This window comes from Pipistrellus kuhlii, unplaced genomic scaffold, assembly GCF_014108245.1.
Source record: "Pipistrellus kuhlii isolate mPipKuh1 unplaced genomic scaffold, mPipKuh1.p scaffold_m20_p_3, whole genome shotgun sequence".
Classification (NCBI taxonomy): domain Eukaryota; kingdom Metazoa; phylum Chordata; class Mammalia; order Chiroptera; family Vespertilionidae; genus Pipistrellus; species Pipistrellus kuhlii.
The window spans coordinates 36109375-36134137 of NW_023425529.1; the positions used below are offsets into that span (position 1 = coordinate 36109375).

The 24763-nt window shown below is 39.9% G+C and overlaps 1 protein-coding gene across 1 annotated transcript in view; it reads left to right on the top strand.

Annotated features, from left to right (window-relative positions):
- PDZRN4 (PDZ domain containing ring finger 4) overlaps window positions 1-24763 on the top strand; it is a 338913-nt gene that overhangs the window by 307380 nt on the left and 6770 nt on the right. Inside the window, 4 exon segments of the mRNA XM_036457791.2 lie at window positions 7770-7868; window positions 11255-11317; window positions 19603-19704; window positions 24191-24307. Of these exon segments, the coding sequence (XP_036313684.1) occupies window positions 7770-7868; window positions 11255-11317; window positions 19603-19704; window positions 24191-24307 (381 nt within the window).

Below are 24763 nucleotides of genomic sequence, written 5' to 3' on the forward strand. Positions count from 1 at the left end.
TCTCTTCCCCCCCCCCCCATATAGCATGGAAATGGGTGATTATCTAAGAGTAAAGAGAAAGAAGGCTCTGTAGCAGAGAAAAGGGGTGTGAAATATCAGTCTGGGAGAATAGAAAGTTGAGGTGGCAATTATCTACCAGTATCCAATGAACTATGAGGTGAGGGCATCACTGAGAGAGGGTAGGGTCTGCAGGAAAATTGAGAAAAGAGGTACAACTAGACAAGTAATGAGTTTACAGTGGTAACACATTTACAGTGTGATCAGCATGGTTCTGCATTTTTCTCGAGGACTACACAGCTGCTCAGGTAGGAATAGAGGAAGTGAATAGTTGTACTTAACTATTATTAACTGGTCCTTTACTCAGTGATACTGTAGATTAGGGGTGTCGAACTCAATCAGAGAAGGGGCCAAAATCTAAAATCCAGCCTAAATCGCGGGCCGAATGGTTTACTGAACAGTCATAAACTGTCATTGTGATGGAAACGCAGCGGAGTGCAGTGATGACAGCGCGGTGCGGGCCACATTGCAAGGCCTGGCGGGATGGATTTGGCCCGCGGGCCTTGTGTTTGACACATGTGCTGTAGATGCAGAGAATAAGGAGTTATGGATATTTATAACAGACTAGAGGCTCAGTGCACAAAATTCATGCATGGGTGGGGCTCTCAGCCCAACCTGCACCCTCTCCAATCTGGGACCCCTTGGGGGATGTACGACTGCTGGTTTATGCCTGATTCTGGGGAGTTGGACATCCCCAGTTGGAGATCCCTCTTAAAATCCAGGACCACTGGCTCCTAACCGCTTGCCATCCTGCCTGCCTGATAGCCCTTACCTGCCCCCCAACCAGCTTCATCAGCCCCAACTGTTCCTCCACCAGCCTAGTCCTCCCTTACTGCCTCCCTCCCTGATGGCCTGGTCACCCCACCTGCCAGCCTGGTCGCCCCTCACTGCTCTCCCCTGCTGGCCTGGTAACCCCACTCAGTTTGCTGTCAGTTCAGTCGTTTGGTCATCCCCCTGCCAGCCTTGTCGCCCCATGCAACCTGTTGTTCGGTTGTTACTGTGAGGGCGTCCTGACCAATTTGCATGTTACCCTTTTATTAGTATAGATTATTATGACTGAGGATTCCTTGCTGGGCAAGGAGAGAGGAAAAGGCCTAATGGAATTGTTGAGAGTGAAAATTAGAAGGGTCATTAGGTTCCAGGTCTAGTGGAAGAACAAAGAGTGGGAATGAGCTGATCAGAAAGTGGAGTGTTTAAAATGGATGTTTTAAAAGTGAAGCTATTGAGGAAATGATATTTTAGAAATCTATTCTACACATTGCTTATGCTATATTGAACTATTTTGATGGAGCTAATGTATAAATCACAAAATCTGGCCACAAATGACTGGATATTTAGCAATGCATTCATTAGTAAGCTAACAGATGATCATTTTAATGTTTGTTCAAAACATAGCAGTTAATGCTGTGACTAATGTGGCTCAGTTAGTTAGGCATAGTCCTGTACAGTGAAAGATCATCAGTTCTATTTCCGGTCAAGGCACATGCCCGGGTTGCAAGCTCAATCCTCAATGGGGTACGTGCAGGAGGCAGCCGATCAATGTTCCCTGTCACATCAATGTTTCTCTCTCTCCCTCTCCTTTCCTCTCTCTCTAAAAATCCATGAAAAAAATTCTTAAAAAGCAAACAAAAACTCAGCAGCCAAATATAAAAATGCTGGATTTCTGGATTCCTATAAAGGTAAATCACATGATCCTAGCATCTAAAATCAACTTCAGTTTTCTCAAAAGATACATAATCAAAATAGGAAAAAAAGGAAAAAAAAGAAAGAAAGAAAAAGAACCTATCTGAAGACATAAAGTGTTTCCCTTGTTGCCTCTCATACTTTTGTTCTTTGATTTAGAGCAGGATTGGGTGAAAGCCCATTAAAGGACAGTTGGCCTGATTCTCTAGTTGGCACTACAGAAGTAACAATATAAAGCTGCTGTACCATCTCTCACACTCACCAGATTTTCTGTTCCTGGCCCAGAACTCATGACATCAATTAGTGCTATTTCTTTTTTGTAAAATATAAAATTTATTCAAAATGAGTAATTCATGGCTTCCTTAGGCTGTGGTCAGCAAACTGCGGCTAGAAAGCCACATGCGACACTTTGGCCCCTTGAGTGTGGCTCTTCCACAAAATATCATGGCCTGTGAGTGTCTACTTTGAAGAAGTGGCATTAGGAGAAGTTTATGTTTTAAAAAATTTGTTTCTCAAAATAAATTTCAGTCGTTGTACTGTTGATATTTGGCTCTGTGGACTAATGAGTTTGCCGACCACTGGCCTAAGGCAATGCAGAGCCCATAGTGAGAAGCAGACACCTAGGTCTAGAAAAAAAAAAATGTGTCAAATTTATTTCCCAAAAGAATCCAGAAAGTTTCTAAGAGTAAGTATTTGGGAATTAAGCACTGCCCACATTTCACCACAAAATCATTGAAAAAGAAATAGTTGAATTAAAGGTTGGGGTTAGGGATGTTAGTGTTCGCCACATTGTTTTTGCTTTCACTATAATGTCTTATGAAATGTGATTTAGTTACTTGTGAATGTTTGGAGTTGGGGTGTATGGCCTGAAGTGCAGTAATAGCAATTTGAGTACTCTAGGACTTTTATTATTTATTTCTCACTAAGTATTATACCTGGTTTTTATTATCCAGGAGATGGTAATATTAAAGTAATATTTTCAGAGAAGAGCACCGATTTTCAACTGGCGTGCCAAAAATTTTTTTCAAACATGTAATACCTGATTATTTAGTCAGGAGCACTGCCCTCTTTTCCTTTCAACTGTCAAAATAAAGAATGAAAATAGGCAACATAACAAGTCTCCCAGTGTGAATGAATCAAAATTATACCTGGTTTTTTAATTGCCAGAGAAAAAATATGATATATTTTTTGGTGTGCCATACAATTTTAGTAATTAGTTTATGTTCCATGAGATGAAAAAGGTTGAAAATTGCTGCTGTAGAGTGTCTAGGCTTCTCTTAGCTGTGAGGGTTAAAATTTTCATATTTCCACTTCATTTTTTTAAATAAATATTTTATTGAAATATCTAAGCATGGATTTTTTTCTAGTTACTAATCAACATACAAAATGTAAACCCTAGCCAGTTTGGCTCAGTGGATAAGTGTGTCAGCCTGTGGGCTGAAGGATCCCAAGTTCAATTCCAGTCAAGGGTATTTGCCAGCTCCATCGCCAGTAGGGGGTGTGCCAGGAGGTAGCCAATTAATGATTCTCTCATATCATTGATGTTTCTATCTCTCTCTTTCCCTTTTGCTTCTTTGAAATCAATAAAACTATATATTTTTTTAAAAAAATACAGAATGGGCCCTAGCCAGTTTGGCTAAGTGAGTAGAGTGTCAGCCTATGGACTGAAGGGTCCTGGGTTCAATTCCATTTAAGGACGCATGCCCTGGGGTTGTGGGCTTGATCCCCAGTTGGGGGCATGCAGGAGGCAGCAGGTCAATGGGTTTCTCTCATCATTGATGTTTCTATCTCTCTCTCCCTTCCTCTCTGAACTCAATAAACATATCTTTTAAAAATACAAAATGTAAGACAGTGATTAATACCAAACTTATATAGTAGCCCATATGTTGTCTGATAAATAAAAAGCAGCAAAACAAATGAAAATAAAAAGAAAGGTATGAGCACAATAGCCTCTCTCCCCCATGATTGTCAGTGAATATCAGTGACCATCTTGGCTAGCTCTGGCTCTTCTCCAAACTTGAGCAGTTCCAGTAGCCTCCGAATTTTCTCATTCAGGGGAAAAACCTCTGTGGCGCAGACCTCTGAGCTCTTTGGAGTTTAGAAACAATTTGCTTAAAAAGCCATGACAGGCAGCTGCAAGCCTCAGTTCTTCCTCCACAGGAGAGTCCTCTCTAGAAAGCAAAAGCAAGCGTAGTTTTTTTTCTTTTTTCTTTTTTTTTTCTTTTTAAGTTCCTACTTTCTCCCTAGATCCAATTATAAAAAATATATATAAATTTCCCAGCACGGCAGTCTAACCGACTGATGTGAAATCCCCCCTCTTGTCATTCTAAGATTGGAAGGATGATTCACAACAAGCTTTTCTAACTTCAATCTCAGACTCCACCCTCAACCTCCACCTAATCAGTTTCTCACAGGATTACATACCATGATTTGATTTTTTTTAAGGGACTTTGTACATATTTCCGACCATAGCATCTTAAAGCACACTGAAGCCAAAATGAATGTAGTTTCCCCAGACCTGTGAAGTGCTTCTCCCACCGCAGTCACGAATGACTTATGGATGGGGAGCATCGGCTCAGCTTTGATTTGTATATGCCCCCCGAATCGTCTTCCGTGCAGGAAATGTGCAGAAGGTAGCATTTCACTTTTATGTTTTCCATCAAACGGCTTCCCTGTGACAGGGGGAGAGGTAGGAGCGTTGTTAGGGAAAGCATCCTCTATTACCAGAGGTGGTTTCTTCAGAAATCAGAGTCGGGGCGCACTGTGAAGGGAATGCTAAATGCAACCCGTGCCCGAGCATTCCTTTCAGAGAAGCAGGCTAGACGAAGCCACCCTGGCCTCCTGCACACAGCATGCTCTACAGGTGGCTGCGTGTACGTTATGTTGTCGTAGAATTAGAGGCACTTTGATTCTAAAGCTTATGCTCCTGGGCACTAATAAGAAATGTGTAGTCTGAGGCGTTCTTCACCGGAGAAAGAAATGCAGGCCCACGCTTGGGACTGGTGTGCAGTGAAGGTTTGTGGCATCCGGGGAATCTCACTTGAGTTTCCTTCAGAGCCTGAAATCGCAACACCAAAAAGTTTGTCTTTTAATTGAAAGCTTGGTATTTTTCAGTATTTATTAGTATGTATTGACCCTTGGATGGCCCACATTTTAAGTAATTTTAATGATGATCCGTTTAAGAAATATGGGTTTATCAATTATATTTATGATTCAGAGGCTGCCTTTGAGAGAATGGAAGGTCATACCAAAACCCAGGTATTTTTAGCAGACAGGTCATTATGGCAGCACAACCTGAAATACCACTGGCTCCCTAAGAACTTCAGGGAGATCAAAGGAAATCTGAGGGTGCTGAGTGTTTATAAAAAGGAGACACTGAAAACAAAGGTGCTGTAGGGAACATTGAAACGTGTTTCACCCCTTCGCTTAGGTCCAATATGGTGACAATATTTAAAAGTTATTTTGACCTCAGGATCTTAGTCTTCTTTCCCCGGTGATTCTTGGGTAAATGCTTTTATTTGTGGTAAAGGGGGTAGATTCTACTCTTTTAATTTTTAAAAAAATATTTTTATTATTGATTTCAGAGAGGATGGGAGAGGGAGAAATAGAAACATCAATCATGACAGAAAATCATTGATCGGCTGCCTCCTACATGCCCCACACTGGGGAATCCAGACCGCAACCCAGGCATGTGCCCTGACCTGGGAATCAAACTGTGACCTCCTGGTTCAGAGGTTGACGCTCAACCACTGAGCAACTCCAGCTAGGCAGCCCTTTTATTTTAATGCACTGGTTCCACTTGATTGCACAGTATTTTGATATGCGTCTCCTAAACAGTGATCAAGCCAGGATGCTCCACGGAGCAAGTAGAGAACACAATCAGGAAGGAACGCCCCCTTGGGAAACATCTGCCTGCTGGGAGGGACTTTGTCCTGTGCTGAAGGCAGGACATTAATAGTCAATGGATTTGAGCTTTGAGGAAGGCTCTTCATTTGCTTGAATTTAAAGGCCCCAATCCCAGTTCTTTATGGGTGTTTAGATTTCCTTGTAGGCCTCTTAGGAATCACAAGCTTCTTTACTCCTCAACTGTGCACTTCACTGCTGTAATTGGAGCTCTTTTGTTGCAGTAATTCCTTCCTAATGTCCCAGTTTTAGTCAAGTAGTCTTTCCCTCTGGAGGCATTAATTATTGCCAGTTGTGAAAATACCCTTGCTTGGTATTACTTTTTGCTTCTGGTGCCAAATCATATCACTTTTCCCCCCCAATTCTTCCTTTAGGTGAAAAATTTTTTTTGTCTATTTTCTTTATTGTTCAACATACACCATGCCCTTTTTAATCATTATAATGTAATTTAGAGTATATTTGCCCAATAGTTAGAAAGTCAACACTCATTGTTTTATGTATTTCACCAATTTGAAGGGCATGTCTCAAGATAGGAGATTGCAATTTTATTTGATTTCATATTAGCTGTGAAATTATTTGTCACTGGAGCTTATGATAGTTTATCTTTGCTAAGGATTTACCTGTGGTTTATAGCATGTCATTAAAATAAATGATTATTATTCAAAGACAAAGACTTTACTGAAATGCAAAATTGAAAGGGAGAATATTTAAAATGTAATGGAGGATATACTGGAAAGTATCCTCTTGTTTAAAATAAAGTGAAATTTTCTTTATTTAGTCCTGGTAATTATTTCAGATTATAGACAGATGGATTATTTATTAATATCAATCTATGAAATATTTTCACCCACAAACACACACAATCAACCTTCAATTATAGGCAATACTGCCCTCGAGGGTGTGGCTCAGTTGGTTGGGTATAAGGTGTTCAGGAAGCAGCCGATCTATGTTTTGCTCTCACATGGATATTTCTCCCTCTCCCTCTTCCTTTTTCTCTCTCTCAAAATCAATAAAAAAACATTTATTTAAAAAAGAGGAAAGATGACTTAATTACTGCTTCACAGAAAGTTACAAGCATTTAGGACAGATTTTGAAATAGAATCAATCACCCTTCAACCAGTGTCCGCCCTCAGTGCATCCCTGCTGTAGATCATGGAGAAGGAGCAGTAAGCAAGACAGGCACGTTTGCAGTTCCCACAGAGCCCGAGTTCTAGAAATGTACTCCAGACATCCGTTTCCATTAAATGTACTTTGTTCTTTCTCATCTGGTAATTTGCTAAAGGGCCTTATATTCTCCATCCAACAGGAACAGCTGCTCCAGGATGAGAATTTCAATTTGTGTTTTAGTCCTTGGAATTATGCAGTTTATCCTAAAGTCATCTGCTGCTGAGAGTAGCACAAGTCTATTGCATGATATAAAACTGAAATACACTGAAATTTATTATTATTTTGCTGAACATAAATCAGGAAATAGATTCAATATATATTACCTAAAGACTGGCTTTTTAAGCCTGTTAGCCATGTGTTTCAGTCAATGTGTTTCCTTGTTCATTTACTGCTGCATTTTGAATCATTGCCTTTGCCCACGTGACTGTTGATGGGTCTCTCCCTTCAGTCTGGATGAACCCATTTCATCTCAAGGGCGAGAGCTTCTACCAAATAATAGAAACTTTGACCTGAGCCACACAAAATACTTGCTTCTAATATAGTCTTTTTTATTTGAACTGTATGTTATTAAAATATAAATAAAGACATAGTGACTCTCAATATTTTAATGAACATTTTGCCTCCTGCTTGGACATTCTCAAGTATGTTACTGACTCCATCATAAGGACGTGTGCACATTTATTTATACTTTATTGTGTGATTTCTACGGTGTTTTAGACTTTTGATATCATGCAGACAATGCACATTTCCAACTATACAATGACACTGGAAGTGTTAGCTTGAATATGCAGAAATGAACATTGAAGGTCTATTTTGATGATTTTGGTAACGACTTAATTTCAAAAGTTGGGCAATCATTATGAAAACATCCCAGGGAAACTCAGAGCATCGGTGAGTTCTCCGTTCTGCTGTGGGATTCCTCTTGGAGATAAATGTCACTGTGCGTGCATTTTCCTCAGGAGGTCGAGTTGTGTCGTGTTAGCAGTCAAGAGAAGCTGGGCCTGACAGTCTGCTACCGCACGGATGATGAAGAAGACACCGGCATTTATGTCAGCCAGGTAAGAAAGGTCACGCAGCGAGGTCAGAGGAGGGAGACTGTGAGGAATGGAGGGAAGTGGCTCACCATGAGAAAATCCTTGGGAGGCTTGACTGTGAGGAATTGGCCATGTTCCAACACTTGTCACTTTCAGTTAGGAAGGTAAATGATGTTGCCCACGTAATGTAATTATTATCAGCTTGTTTAATGTGGATCTTTTACCACAGAATCCCAGTAAGGGGAAAACAGCAAAAAAGAGTAACATTGTCCAAATTTGAATAAATGCCCATAAGTATGCAGGAAGTCAAGCAAAGTTTTTGATCGGCAAACATTTGTCCTTCCATTCCACTGTGTCTTCTTTCAGTGCTGCTAACAATAGCGTTGACTAATTGTTCTAAATCTAATATTCACAGCAATCACATATTTTACTCTGCTGACAGCATTAATAAATTTGAATATTCAAGGCATGCATCTATTAGTTTGTTTTATGCAACCCCATAATTACTATTTAAAAAATGAGGTACTTGAATGTGAAACACCCTTCGTGTTAATTACTTTGAAAAATCATGAAGCAAAATTTATTATTATAGGTGATTTTTTTTAACTCCCAAAAGAATCATTTTATGAGAAGTGGTAAGGTATGATTTATTAAATTATATATACTTAAGATTAAAAATTACCTCATTATGTAAATATATGTATATATGCCTATGTACATGTATATATTATATAAATCCTCCATATGTGCATGCATAAATAAATGTACATGTTTGTATATATATATGTGTACATATATATATATGCAGAAGGTAGACAGACTAGATACTAATTGCTCTTCCAAGTTTTCTTGACCATGATCTTGAAAACATTACCTGACTTACTGAGCTTCAGCTTCTTCAGCTAGAAACTTAGTACAACAATGCTTATCTCATTGTTTGTATAGAGATGTTTAGAAAACGTAAAAGATAATGTGATTAATATACTTAGAAAACTATACAGCTCTATAAGTGTCAATGTTACTCTTTATCACTTTACCAAACAATTTACTGACTGGCCAGAGAAAGACAAATATCACATGATTTCATTTATATGTGGAATCTAATGAGAAAAATAAACTGATAAAAAAAAAAATAGACCCAAAGACATTGAAGCATGCAGCAGACTGATAAATCTCAGAGAGGTGGGGAGAGATTAACCAAAAAACTTATATGTGTATATGCATAACCCATGGACACAGACAATAGTGTGGTGAAGGCCTGGGGAGGGAGCAAAGAGGGGAAAGGAAGAGGACATCTGTAATACTTTCAACATTAAAGATAGTTTGTTTTTTTTTTTAAATTTACTGACTGGCTTTTGCAATGGAAAAATCTCCAGCAAAAATCTAGTTTATATACATCTTTTAAATGTACAGCTATGATAATCCCTGCAATTATGGTGAGGAAGTATAAGGAAAACACCTGCAGGATTCTCTTGTGTAATATGCACAAAGGTACAAATGTAGAAGTTTAATATTAGTTTAATAACAGTTCTGAAGACAAAGTTTTAGATTGTGAATGGCTTCTAAACAGATTACCATTGATTAATTAACCCTCACTTCCTTCTAGTAAGTGTCTGATTACTACTTAAATATGTCAGCTTTAGAACTTGACTTTCCAGGGGTAGTGAGTAAGCCACAGGAACTGAACACACGTATTGGAAGAAATATTTTTCTTATACCTCTTGCATGTAATTACAGTGTCTTTTTAGTTTTGATTGTTGAACATTTTGCCTCCTGCTTGAACAAATTTATTAAGTGTACCACCTAATAAACAAGTACTATCTAACATCTGGATAGGATGGATCAACCTCATGCAACACTTAAAATAGGTTGCTAAAATAACAACAATAATAACAACAAACAACAAAACTTTGATGATATAAATGGTTTGAAGCCATACTGTGAAATGTGATAGGTGGAATTACCCCTAGTAAATTGTAAGTCATAATTCAAGTTTGGAGTGTTAAAATATTGATAAACTCTTAATTGTGCACTAAATATATATTTATTCTAAAACGTTTTAGTTAATATATTTCACCCTATATGTAGTGTCTAGTAATCTACATGGTAGGACTTTTTAATTTTTAAGCAACATAGATTATAAATCTCTTTATAAATTAATGTGCTAAATGAGACAGAAATCCTTTAAAAAGTATGGACTGACAGTATAGCTATCAGCTTTTCTAAGACAGCGAAGGCAGGATTTAAAATCACTCTAGTAGAAAGTAAATTTTCTTGGTCCAGAGAATCCTAAGTATTAACATCAGCTGAAGACATGTATGACAGTTGGGGAACAGAAATGAGTGAATGGATATAAAAAGCAAGAACAGCTAAAGGAAGGAAGGCAGGAAGAAAGAGAGGAAGGGAAGGAAAAATAGTCTTCAAATCAAGGGTTCTCTAGTCAATTTAATTGTATTATCATTAATTCTAAAGAAGTTTATTTACTTTTTTAGAATCAACTATTTTTTCTTACAATTTTTTATTGTGACACTATCAGATGTCCTCCATCCTCCCCCCCCTCTTTTACCCAGGTCCACCCAGCCCCTATCCACCCTTCCTCAGGCCATCACCACACTGTTGTCTATATGTCCATGGCTATGTTTGTATGTTTTAAGGCTAATCTCTTCACTTTGTATCTTCCAACCCCCTTTCCTCTAACTTCTGTCGGTCTGTTCCATATATCCATGCCTCTGTTTCTATTTTGTTCACCAGTTTATTTTGGTCATTAGATTCCAGATATGGTATTTATTTTTCTCTGACTGGCTTATTTCACTTAGCGTGATAATCTCCAGGTCTATCCATGCTGTTGTAAAGGTCAGAGTACAATGAGATATCACCTCACACCTGTCAGAATGGTTACCATCAATAAATCAACAAACAAGTGCTGGTGAGGTTTCAGAGGAAAGGGAATCTTCATTTGCACTATTGGTGGGAAAGCAGACTTGTGGAGCCTCTGTGGAAAACAGTACGGAGTTTCCTCAAAAAATTAAAAATAGAACTGCCTTTTGACCCAGCGATCCCACTTCTGGGAATATATATCCTAAAAATCCTGAAACACCAATCAGAAATAATATATGCATCCCTGTGGTCATAGCAGCATTCTTTACGATAGCCAAGATCTGGGAACAGCCCAAGTTCCCAGCATTAGATGAGTTGATATAAAAGCTGGGATATATTTATTTACACCATGGACTATTATGTGGCTATAAAATCAGTGATTTTTTTTTCACAGAGAAAAATTTGAAATGCACTCTATAAATCAATAGAGAATCGTGAACCAGATTTGCAGAATTATTTTTTAAAATCATAATTTTAAGTTCTTGGGGGGAACTTGCAGATCAGGTTGAAGATGTATGTCCTCTCTGTTGCAGGTAGATCCAAATAGTATTGCTGCCAAAGATGGCCGGATTCGAGAAGGGGATCGTATTTTGCAAGTATGTGGTGTGGTTATTTCCTTCAGTTTCTTACAATTCTTTTTGTTTGTTTTGTGTTGGGTTGTGGTTTGTTTGTTTGTTTTTGGATATTTTTCCATTGCTTTTTAGAAAGTAGCAGCAAGGAGGGAAGGAGAGAGAAGCATTGATGTGAGAGAGACACATGGACTGGTTGCCTTCCCCATGCGCCTGGCCAGGACCAGGGACAAACATGCAACCCAGGCTCCGGGAATGGAGCCCAAGATCCTTTGGTGTGAGGGCCGGTGTTCTAACCGCTGAGCCCACCTGCCAGGGCATGTGTGTCCAAAGTAAAATGTTAGAGAAAAGGATTTGATTTTGCTTTGGGTAGTAACATCTACAAAATAAAAAGGTATTGTTTTTCCAGTGAGGATGGTGCCATTTATTAAGAATTATTAGCTAATAATTAGTGATGAGGGTGCCCTTTCTGAACTCATATAATTTAACCCCAACTTCCATCTCCACACTTACTTGAGCATATTACTTACACTCTTGTAAGCCTGTTTCCTCATCTTAAAAAAATATAATGATAAGACATTGCTGCAAAGGTTAGATGTGATCATGCATGTGATATTCTTAGCACAGTGCTTGGTGAAGGATAAGCATTCATTGCTGTTATTACTAGCAGCAGCAGCGGTTATTGCTACCTTTTCCAGAATAATTTAGGTGGCAGATCCCAATGTTCCATTCCTATATGAAAGCCTAGAAGGCTTGAAGTTTTAACTATTTACTAATAAGTTGTTCAAGACAGGAAGAGGAGATATGCTTTCTTCTCCACATGAAAACAGAAACATTGCATTTCAGCTGAATGAGAGAAGAGGTAAGTGAGTCATAGGGGGACTACAGAACTAGAAAAGTTCAGGGCCAAATCAGGGATACCCTTGAGAGTCAAAGTTCCTGTCCCTCCTGAATCCTTTCCCAGGAAGAATGGCTCCAGAAAGCCACCTGGGAAAGCCAAGCTCAGGCCCTTGTGAGTTGAGTTCCGCTGCAAAACGAGAGGGAGGACACAAAGGACAAATTGGGGACGCTACCAGCTATTGAGTCATCTGCAGAACGTTTGGTCCTTAAGGCAGATCTATGGTTCCCATTTGTTCTTACTGCATACAGACCTTAGATGATGTTTCTTTGAACTCAAACATTTGGCTTCAACAAGGTGCCTAGAACAGGATTTCAAAAATAGACAAGATGCCATCCCAGCAGTTGGGGCGGTCCCTGTGTAATTAGGAAGACGGCTGCCTACACAGCTGATCACAAATACATGATCAAGGTGTGCCCCTGCCACTTCAGGCCAACATCCGACACCCGCCTAGCCTTCTGCTTTCTTCTATCCCATCTTCACGGTGATGCTCACTGATCACATCGCTTCTGCACAGTTTTCCTTCCTCTCGCTGGAGGCCACAGAATTCCTTTTCCATCGAGGACCCTTTACTAAGGCTCCAATTTAAAAAGAATAAGAGTATGAATTAGTCAGGGTCCCATTAGTTTTTAGAAAACTTCCAGAATACATACATCATTTCTACTTCAGTGAGCTCCCTACGTAGTGGCCTGTGGTTAACAAACTGGATTGTGTCTGGCATTGGCTGTTTCAAGGAAAGGACAGTGAACCTGGAAACCAAGGCTGAGTCTTGTTTAATCCCATATTTTTAATGTCTTATGATGCACATGGGAGTAAGTGAGAGAGACATATTCAGTGGAGAGAGTGATCGGATAGCTTTATTTGTGTGGCCTCAACAAGAACTAAGGGTACCATTTGAAGGTATCATTTAGATAATGAAAGCTTCAAAAATATTTTAATTTTTTTTATTTAGAAAGAATTTTAAATCTAGTTCACTTTGTTAACATCTCCAATTGAGTACACTAAAAAGGATGTAACCTTTTTTGACGCTCAGGGTTGTGTTATGCCCAGCAATGCTATAATAGAGTGAAATGCTCAATGACTGAAAGGCCTGGAAGATTTTGTGCCCCATGTGACGTGACTCTAGTTGGCTACATTTTCTGATATGTCGGGTCTCTATTTTATCATTGTTCTCTTACTGTCTGCCACTGTCACTTCTTCCTTTCACATCGACATGCCACACCCAGTACCATCTGCACCCGCACTGACTCCCTCCCTGGTTTTCAGGTAACCACTTTTCCATAGGCTAGGTCAGTGGTCGACAAACCATGACTTGTGAGCCACAGTTTGCCGCTCTGTTGACTAATGAGTTTGCCGACCACTGGGCTAGGTCCATGAATACAGCTTTTAAAATTACATCTGTGAGTTCTGCGGCTAAAGTTAGGTAGGAATAAATACATGTGTTTCCACATACACATTCTGCATGTTTTGACACTTCTTTATTCTTGGCTATATTATGGGCAGAAAATAAGTATCAATAATAATAAAAGCGAAATATGCTATAATACGCTAATTAGACCAGAGAGCCAAACAACCTTCCGAATGTCATTCCAGACATCCTTCCCAATGAAGCCCCTGTGGCAAGGTCTGAGGCAGAGGCAGTTAGGGGCAATCAGGCAGGCAGGCAGATGAGCAGTTAGGAGCCAGCATTCCCAGATTGCAAGAGGGTACAGGCTGGGCTAAGGACACCCCCTCCCCTGTGCATGAAATTCATGTGCCCAGCTATATATATGTATGAATGATTTGATTTCAGGGAAAGGGAGAGAGAGAGACAGAGAGAAACATAAATGAGAGAGAAACATTGATTGGCTGCCTCCTAAATACCCCCTACTCGGGATCGAGACGGAAACGTAGGCATGTGCCTTGACCTGGGATCGTACCATCACCTTCTGTTTCATGGGAGGATACTCAATCACTGAGTCACTCACCCAAGCAATATGGCATTGCTTAATGGAGTTGGTTCATGGAAGAAACAACAGCAGAATTGATACAGTGCTATTGTCTGTCTGGTTACTTCATATTCAGTGGAAATATGTCACACTTAATGAATAAATACATGTCACATTAAAAAGCCTTGAATTCAATTCTATCTGCACACACAGGAAACAAAGAGTCTTAGGGGTGATAATGAAATTATATTAAAGAAAACTGTGGCAAAATTGTACCCGTAGACAAATAGCTCCCACATGGCTGACAGGGAGATTATGGGATACCCTGTAATGAAGAATTAATGATTCCTTTCCCAGGGAGATGAGCGTGGGAGAAAGGGGGGATTTACTTCTTATCCTTCCAGTTTCCTGGCTGGCTTTTATTTAAATGAATCTCTTTGGAGCTATTGTGATTTTAATCTCCTGTTCACGAGGACCTAAGTAGTGTACCTCTGTGATCCTGGCCTCACTGTGTAGCTAAATTTTTCCAAATGACTTAAACCATGGCTCTCCCTGTTAGATGACCCCACCCAGTGACAACATCCACACACAGATACTTGGCAGGAGGTTGATGCAGGGTAGGGATTATGCAGCAGCGAAAGCATGCGCTGACTTCCTGAGAACATATTCTGGCTTTCACCTATGTGTTTTCCCTCCGCAAGTGCCTGACAGTCCTATCTGCTGTGCTATTGCCACGGGTTTGTGGTATCAGATGTGTCTTTGGGAATTCATAGGAGGATGTCCCCTCACAAAATTGCAGCACCAAATAAAGACAGGCATTTTGGAGCCAGAGGGGAAGGATTAAATGCCACCTGTGATCATCTTTCCAAAGGAGAGAGTGCTATATTTTCATTGTCTCCTTGGGATAATACGATTGAATATTCTGTGTAAGCAGCCTAATTTCGTGTCAGCCAAGGCAGGCGGTTATATTCCTGAGGACTGCCTGGTGACAAAAACTGGCAAAAACTTAGACGAGTGGGACATCAGATTCCACATGAGCCCTCTCTTTATTTTTCTCCCCTACACACAGAGTGGTCCTCAGCATTTCTTCTTGCGCATCTTATTTTCTTCCTTTGGGTAACTGTTTTGCACCAATTTCTGTTTTGCCCATCTCTACATTTCTATACTTCATTTACCTTCTTCCTCGCCACCTTAAAATATGAACCCATTTGAAATGAATCATTTCTCTTCTGCCTAAGAGTCTTGTATTTTTCAAATAAGAAATTCCCTAGGTGGCTGGATGTCTGTGATTTTAGTTGCCCAGCTGCATCTGATATACTAAAATGGGAAAACTGAAAATTGGTATAGTCAAGCAAAAAAGCTACATTAAACCGTTTCTAGGATTTTAACACTTTACATACACACACACACACACACACACACACACACACACACAAACGATGCTCATGTGCACATACATATAAGAGATTGGGCACAAAATGAGATCTTTCCTGATGTACCTTTGTAATTGCCACAAACCTCTCAGCTAAGGCAATACTCATTTTGAAACTAATATTTGCATATGGCCATCCACAGAAAATGAGACGGATATATTATCTAGCAGAGTTGTTCTTCATTTATGACAGAAGTTGCATGTTGCCTTCTCCTGGTTTCCTCTCCTTCTCTGTTTTAAAAAGGGAAGCATCCCATTAAATCTCAGTGACATGCCTTTCATCTGTCTCCTCCCCCGGTTTCTGGGTCCTGCACCTTTATGTCTGCTGGTGTTTGCAGCCACTCCCCACAAGCGATCCTGTAGCTACAAGCCAGCATGTAGGAATAAGAGCAAATGAAGGGTGAAAGTTCTAGCTGATTCCATTCCTCATCCTCTCATTCCTTGAGAAGCATCTTTGTTGAGACCCGTGGCTGCAGGTCTTGCCCCAAGTCAGTTAGGGAATCAAACAAAAGTCCTGAGGACAACAGGATCTACCAACCAGTTGGCTAAAGTGGCCTTTGTTTTGAAAAACAACAACAAATCACTACAATAAATCACTTTTTAATGCCAGATTTCAGTGACAAGTTCATTTCATTCCACATATGATTCTGAATGTGAAGTATTTCTTTTTAAAAAATATATATTTTATTGATTTTTTTACAGAGAGGAGGAGAGAGGGATAGAGAGCTAGAAACGTCAATGAGAGAGAAACATCAACCAGCTGCCTCCTTCCACTCCTTCCCAACTGGGGATGTGTCCGCAACCAATGTACATGCCCTTGACTGGAATCGAACCTGGGAACTTTCAGTCCGCAGACCGACGCTCTATCCACTGAGCCAAACCGGTTTCGACAGAATGTGAAGTGTTTCTAAAATGTATGATCTGATAAGTGCCTCCCCCCAAAAAACAAGGACTGACTTCCAGGTCCGGAGACCATAGCTCTAGGTCATTAGGACTTCATAGAGGACAGAGAGGCATGTCAACTGGAAAAGGACTTAAGATGAAACAGAAATATATTGCTTCTTGATGGCTCTCTAAGAGTTATAAGTACATGTGAGATACAGTTTAAAATAGAACCATGTTTACTACTATGGACTTAATTGTTGTGGCATGAATTTTAATATATTTGCTTTATTTAGAAGAAAATAATTTTCCTGAAGATTAAAATATAAATAATGGCAATAATAACAACAATAGCATCAACAGTAAAGTGTGCCAGGCACTTATTTAAACCCATATTTATATATCATAATTCATTTAATCCTTATAACAGCCCTCTTAAAAAGGTATTATTAGCTATTGCTAGGGGCCCAGTGCATGAATTCATGCACTTTGAAACAAACTCTGGGCCACAAGGTTGCTGTGGGCACACAGGCAGGTCTTGGCCCCTCCTGCCATGACCCCCCATCCCCTGTCTGCCAGTAACCCTCTCCCACCACTGCTCCCACACACTGATGGTGCTGGCCCCACATGCATCCACTGACAGTGTGGAGTGATTGGGGCCAACACCAGCAGAGGGTGCAAGTGGGGCCAGCACCATCAATGGGTGCCGCCTCGATCACCTCTCAGGAGCAGAGGAAAATGGAGAAGCCCTGAGGGACAAGTGCCAGGCACCAGCAGCAAGTGCGAGCAGGACCAGTGCCAACAGCAAGTGCGAGTGCCAGGCTGGACTGCGGCATGCGGGAGCAAAGCATTTTCAGTAACCTCCAGAAGTTCGCTCCAATGACCCACTTTGGTCTGGCACCCCCACTCATCTACTCCACCATCCTGATGCAGTCGATGCCCACCATGTCCTGCATGTGCCCCTGGTGGTTACCACACGTCATAGCTACTGGTTGTTCAGTTGTTTGGCTGTTTGGTCTATTTGCATATTTGCTTTTTATTATATAGGATTATCTGCACTGTAATATTGGGAATATAATAGAAACATTAAACTAACATACATGAAAAGGTATTTAGATTACTGGAAAGTGAAAGTTAGATGAAGAATTTGGCAGTATGTGAAAATATTGAAATGGAGAGTAGGAGGGAAACGTAGTGAGAATTTTATTTTAAATAGAAAAGATGAAGATAAGCTATGTGAGATCATCCAACTCAATTCCCTTTGGATCAAATGTGCCTCTTATAGAGGGGAGGTGACTAGGTCCATGACTGACAGACAAGTAGATGCATTGTACTACTAAGAATTTCTATGAAATGAACGTTAATCCTCAAAGTTCAAAGAAAGTAAAAGTTTTCAAACTACACTTAATTGGGGGTGGAAGAGACATCGTGGATTCCATCACCTCCAACGTATCTTTATTTGAGGGAAAATGGCCTTGGATTCATTAGGAGAAAACCTCTTCAAATATATATTTGGGGGGAGGGGGGAGATATGCTGCCCAGTTATTAGTCTCTGTTTTGGAATCATAGCTTCTATTTTCTAACTTAATAAATGTTATTTATGAATAGAAAAAAAAAAGGAAAAGAAAATGCACTTGAAACTAATAAAGTCAGAATTTCTATATACAAGTAAAAAACTAATGGATATTCCTTTGATCAGAGTAAGAAAATACAACATGTGTTTGTGTGACTTTCCCACCTTTGCCTGATTATCTGCTTTATTTCTTTATTTGTGTTAAGTATATAACAGTCTAGGAATTTGGATCGTTTACTATGACTCAAAGTTGAGATTTCCTGGACTTTTCTTTCTTTCTTTTCTTTTTTTTCTTCTTTTCTTTCTTTTTTTTCTTTTCTTTTCTTTTCTTTTCTTTTTTTTTTTTTTTTTTTTTTTTTATAACTAAGTCTGTCTTCAAATATCAGTCAGAATCCCAGGGACCCACAACAAGAAAACCTTAGCCGTCTACTTTATGCTTTTAAGCAGAAATCCTTAGTGAAAGATGTTAGGTTAATTATTGAGGGGGGAAAAAAAGATGGTCAGTGCAGCCACATTTTAATTTATTGATATAATTAATACTTATTTGAGATAGAATTAGTCAACCTCTTCAACTGAAATTTATTTTCATATATTTTGATTATATGTTATGGGTGAAAAATCTCATTGCCATTATGGATTTGAACAATCAATAAGGCAAAACAAATTTAAAATATCCAAAGAAAAGAGTTGGGTTAACTAAGAGCTAAATACATTTAAGCATGAAAATGTAGTTTCACATGCAAATTTTAGAAACCTTATTTGCTCTGTCAGTAGAACTTAGAAAAAGGAATAAAAAGATATATTTTAAATGCCACCGGAATCTTTCCTTTTTAGTCAGAAGCTTACTCAAGCTTGATTTCTTTCACAAAGCATTCCTCTGAAAAGCTCATTTTACTATGTTACTTTTTTTGAGCTATTTTAAGTACACTTAAGAGGTGAGTCTTAAGATAGTGCATCATTTTTACTGTTTTAGAATTAGGACAAGTCTTATAGAGGAACTGGTGTATGGATGAGGATGTTACCAAGTGTCCCTTCTTTTGATTAGACTAGCACCGAAAGACATTCTGAGAGTGATTTGGGACAACTGAGTCAGACCCTCACAGGGCTATGAAATGATTAAATGAAAATGCAATCAGCAGTGGCCTGGGCGCGCGGCCTGGTGAGAGATAATGCCGCAGCTCTCTAATTGGCTCGCAGCGAGTGTGCAGGATGACGGATTTCAGTTGTGGTATTGCCACACTGCTTCCCCCAGCACTATTATCTCAGAGTGACACTTCCATTACTCTGAGCGGAGAAAGATGAACGTCACCTGTCAGGGGCTGGTTAATTGTGTTGCTAGATGTATGTTGCCAGGGCGCAGGTTGGACATTTATGAACATAACTGCTTCCTCTGATGTCCGCCATCCTTCAGGGATCGATATGGCCCTTACAGTAAGCGCGTAATTGAGTGAAGGCACTTACCACTGAGGGGCAGAGGATGAGCCCATTGTGTGAGCTTCATTGTCCATACATTTACCATAAATGAGCTGATATTTGCCATTTATTGTGTGCAGCATGGTGGAAATGGAAGCTAATGTGCCACTTTCATATGTTTTCTAGATAAATGGGGAGGATGTCCAGAACCGAGAAGAAGCAGTGGCCTTGCTCTCCAGCGAGGAGTGCAGGAGAATCGTGCTGCTCGTGGCGAGGCCGGAGATTCAGGTCAGAACAGAGACCACAAGTCTCCAGACCGAACTTTATATCCATTACCTGCTATGCTGTATCAGATCCATGTCATGGCTATTGGTAAAACCAAATGTACAAAATACAGTGGAGTCATCTTTTCTAACTTACCAGCCTGATCCATCTATAATAATGAAAGCGTAATATGCTAATTGGATCTGACTTCCTTCTGGACAATTTTCCAGACGAAGCCAGGGCTGCTAGGGAAGCCTGGGTCCTGGGTGCCTGCCAGCAGCCAGAGGGAAGCCTAGGTCCCAGGTGCCAGAGGGAAGCCCGGGTCCCGGGTGCCAGAGGGAAGCCAGTACCAGCAGCCGGGGGAAGGAAGGCCTACTCTTGCATGAATTTTATGCATTGGGCCTTTAGTATAATTATAAGTTAAAATATTCCCTTATATTGCTCCACAGAATGGCAGCCAAACATCATCTTTAACACACACACACACACACACACACACACACACACACACATACACACACACAAAATTGAATCATTATTTTCCTTTCCACTTACCAGTTACTTAAATGAATTCATAAATGGAAAATGGTTGACTCTACATGATGTTTAATTCTGTGTGGATCCTTGCTGAAGGTTTTCATCTAAAATGACTTAATTGGCATTTTAAGGTACCTTGAAAGAATCTCTAGTGAGAGAAGCATTAGCATATCTAGCTATCAACGTAAATCTTTTTAGAATAACTTTATGAAATAAAGCGCCTTACACAGCATGGAGTGGTTCCGGGTATAGCAAATGAATTTTTTCCAAGTTCAGTGTGTCAAAAACATCTGTCTGTCCCAAAACAAACTGATAGCTTCTAAAGGAACTTTTTAAAATAACTTTAACTTTACGGGGGGTGGGGGAGAGTGAAAGTAAAGGAGAGGTAATGGTGGAAGAAAAGTACTATTGGTACTTCCTTTTATATCCTTTTTACACCCCACCACCATGCAGAAAGGACATTACATTGTCATCATTCTCTCCATCTGTCAGGAGTTTGAATGAAGTGGGTAATATCACCATTTGTCTCCTGGGTTATTGATCTGATCTTTTTCAGACTCAGTAACTACATACTTTCTATAAATTACATTGAGTAAGTATATTTCAGTGTCAGACCGAATCCTGACTTGAATATAGTAGTTATAAAAGATCACCCTTTCCGCATGTATTTCCTTTATGCCCTTGACCGTTCTAAATGGTTCCCAGAAAGCCTCCCTAGCCCAGGGCAGGGTACAAGTTACACCAGAGAGCTTAGCAGTAAGGAAGTGAGCCCATGCAGCTGTCTGGACCAGCAGACTCTTTAAGACTGAATTGTTAAAGCGCATATGAAATCGCACTCATTATCTGGAAAATCACAAATCCGTTCATCTTGCTGGTCCCATTTTCCTGGAAAAGAATAATGAGGCTAAATACATATTAGTGAAATTCGTGGTAAATTAAAGAGCATGCAGTAGTCATCCCTGTTGTAGAAAAGATATTTCTATGTTACAGTGTGGTTTTCCTGCCCTTTCCAGGGAACTGCTAGAGAACTTCATTAATTTAGAAGGAAAGCATTTCCTTCCCACATAGCTATAAAGGGCTTGGGAGAGAATAGAAATCAGTGACATAAGACCAGATCTTGTTCATCTCAGGTGGAATACATATGCTAGCTAGAACCAGTGACATTTTCAAATGTCTGGCTGCACCCTTGACCCAAAAGAATCAGTGTTGAAGGATGCATTTTCAAACAAGACTTCCTTTCCACAGTTGACAAAAGATGGTCGTCTAACTCCGTAGTATTCATTCTGCCTGTCAAAATCAGCATCTGCAGTAGTTCCATGATTCTGGCCCCTTAGCCTTTGCCACACTGGAGTGGAGCTAATGGCCTTTAGAAAATCAGATTTCCAAGAAAATAAAGGAAAAAATGCATTGGAACATCACTCTTTAAAAATGTAATTTAAGCAGTACCTGCTATAAAGTGGCATTAAAAAAAAGATTTTTTAAAAAACCATTGTCTTTATATCAACTATATTTTTATCAGTTTTCACATATCTCATTATTACACTTTTTTTGCATGTATATTTGATTCAGGGAGAATGTGGAAGTTTTTCCGAGTGCTTTTTCTAGCCATTTTTTAAAAATGTTTCAAATCCTCTCTACCTTCTAGGGAATGATCTAGAGAGTTGCTAGGGGCAATATTGTGCAACTGTGCAATATTTTTAAATAACTCATTTCTTTCATTCCCTGTCAACTTTCTTTCATTTTCTGCCCATTTTCTTCCTCAGACCATTAGTGATATTGCTCTTCTCTCTTCCCCTGGGGACATGGGGGCAGAGAGAGCTCTCATAAGAATTTGTAGCCCCTGCTTTGGTGACAGTTCAGGTTGTTTCTTTCTCTGCAATGCCAGCGTGAGACCCACTGTCGTGCATACAGATGCCCTGCATCACAGGGACAGTCCCCCCTTCCCTGCAGCTCAGCTCAGGAGAAAGTTCTGTCTGCCATGGCGCTGGGCAGACTGCCATGAATGCACATCTAGGTGAAAGGGAGGGGAGAGAAAGGGAGTGAGCAAGAGGAATCTCTATTGTGTGTCTATACTTCCAGCTCAGAGGAAAGCCGAATCATAGTGGTCACACACCGAAGGCAAAAGGCAACTCAGGGATCTGTGGGGTTCGTTAATAAGAAAAGAGGTTTATGGGGAACCATTCATTTCCACCCTGTGGTCTCCTTATATTACCCACCCCTTCCTTTAAATTTCAGTTTAAGTTGTTCCATCATTCATTGTGTCAGTGTCAGCAAATATTTTATTTTGACCTGATTTAAGAAAAATTCCCCAGTGTGCCTATCAAAAGTAAACACTTCAAGCTTTAAGTCATTTCTTTTGGAGTCTGCTGTTTGCAGCATCTTAAAAGGGATTAAAGAATGTCAAACTTGCCGTGGCCAGTGTTGCTCAGTGGTTGGAGTGTCAGATCCACACTGTCTTGAGTTCTGTTCCTGGTCAAGGGCACATGCCTGGGTTGCAGGTTCAATCAGCAGCCCTGGTTAGGGGTGCATGCAGGAGGCAGTAAGTTGATGTTTCTTTCCCCCCTCCCCTTTCCTTCCTTCCACTCTGTCTAGAGAACAATAGAGAAAATATCTGAGGGTGAGGATTTAAGAAAAAGCAAAAGAATGTGAAACTTGGACAATTATAAATTGGACTGAATTTAAATTTTTAGTCTGCTTAATTTTCATAGCTCATCTGCATATCACAGTCAGCAGGGTGGAGCTTAATCAAGTTATTAAGACTACATTAAGATAAATGAGGATGAATAAATGTGTCCAGGCTCTTGGCCCCACATAAAATTTCAGGTAATTTTAGTTCTAAATAGCCTTTAATAAATACCAAGAAACCTATGATTGCCTTCGTCTTAATGAACATGATACATATACAAGAATGTCTCTTCTGGTGCCCTTTAAAGTCTTTCTGTTAGACTTGTTTTTAAGTGTTAGATTTACTTATCTTTAAAAGGTTGCTCTGCCCATTTGTTTAGTGGTGAAAACCCCTGAAACTATTGTCAATTTGGCTCACTAGCAAGCTGTTGTTTCTCTGTAAGACAGAGTGAAGCAGAGATTTGCCAATCATTCAGTTAATGTAATCAGCATAGACAGCTAATTTATGTAATCCAGCTCCAAAATCCACTTGGAGAAAAATTATCTGTATTGGCTGTCAACACTCATCATACTAGCAAGGTAACTACCAGTTTTTCATTTCACTTTGTACTGAGAAGCCAAAGGGATCCATTCAGGGTAATTGGTGTAAGATGTCCACAGGAATTCCTGTGTTCAGCGCCCACAAACACAGCCCTGTGTGCTCACTCCACCACCCTTAAATGCAACGTTTGCAGCTGGGCCTGAATAATGGATTACAATAAACATGACATAGCATCACTTTTTTGGTTTTACTGTTGTTGTTGAGAAGAATAACTTAAACTTTTTTTTCCCCCCAAATAGAATAAAGATGTCTGTTTGTGGCAAGCTGCCATCTGGTTAACTTGGAATCCATTCACCCAAAACTTGAAAAGCAGCATGCATGGGGAGGGCACTTTGTAGTCACATGGGGGGAGGGGGTATTGTTAAGGGAAAAAGTCCCATCGTCTCGTGGCCCTATTAGTACCAGTGCATTTCTTCAACACAGGACTGGTTGGAGGTAATGAGATGACAGCTGTGGATGGGACCGTGGGCTTTTCATGCGCTGTGAAAGACAGTCACGACTGTGCTGGGAGATCCACTGGGTTATGAGAGGAAAAATCTGTAGCCCTGTCTTAGGAAAGGATGAAAGGCACGAGAACACAATTTTAACACCTTTTCTTCCTTCTGAGAGGTGAACTATCACAGGCCGGTATTCTAAAGAGAATCATTATGATAAAAGGAGCTGGTCTGGCATCGCCATTTAAGTTTCCCCTATTTTAGCATGAGTCCTCACTAACCTAATAGAAAGCACTAATGTATTCTTGTGCAGCTGGACGAAGGCTGGCTGGAAGATGAAAGGAATGAATTCTTAGAGGAGTTAAACTTGGAGATGCTGGAAGAACAGCATAATGAAGCAATGCAGCACACCGCCAATGAGGTGGAGCAGGTAGGGCCAACAATTTGAACCATATCATTTGAAATGTTGCTACTTCTCTTTTTTAATATATAACCATAAATGGAGTAAAAAAAAAATCAAAGCGTCTGATCAAACATATCTATAATGGTAATTTTGAGAGCAAATGATAATCTCAAATGAAGCAGACGGAATGCATACCATTTTATTCTATAAAGAATATTTGTAGTTTGGGTAGCTGAGGGACTGTTGTCAATAGAGTACAGTAGTATTCAAACGCTGACCCAGATACTGTTCAACCTAATTCAGAAATTGAATAGTAAAAATGCATGTTGCCTCTCAGTGTGCCAGCTGGAGACAAACTACAACTCCTAAGGTGACCCCCTCCTCTCTTCCCTGAAATAGTCATTTTATACTTTAAAATTAATGTGTGTATTTGAATATTTAGGCAACTAAGGGAAGATAATGACATGATGTAGACCATCCATC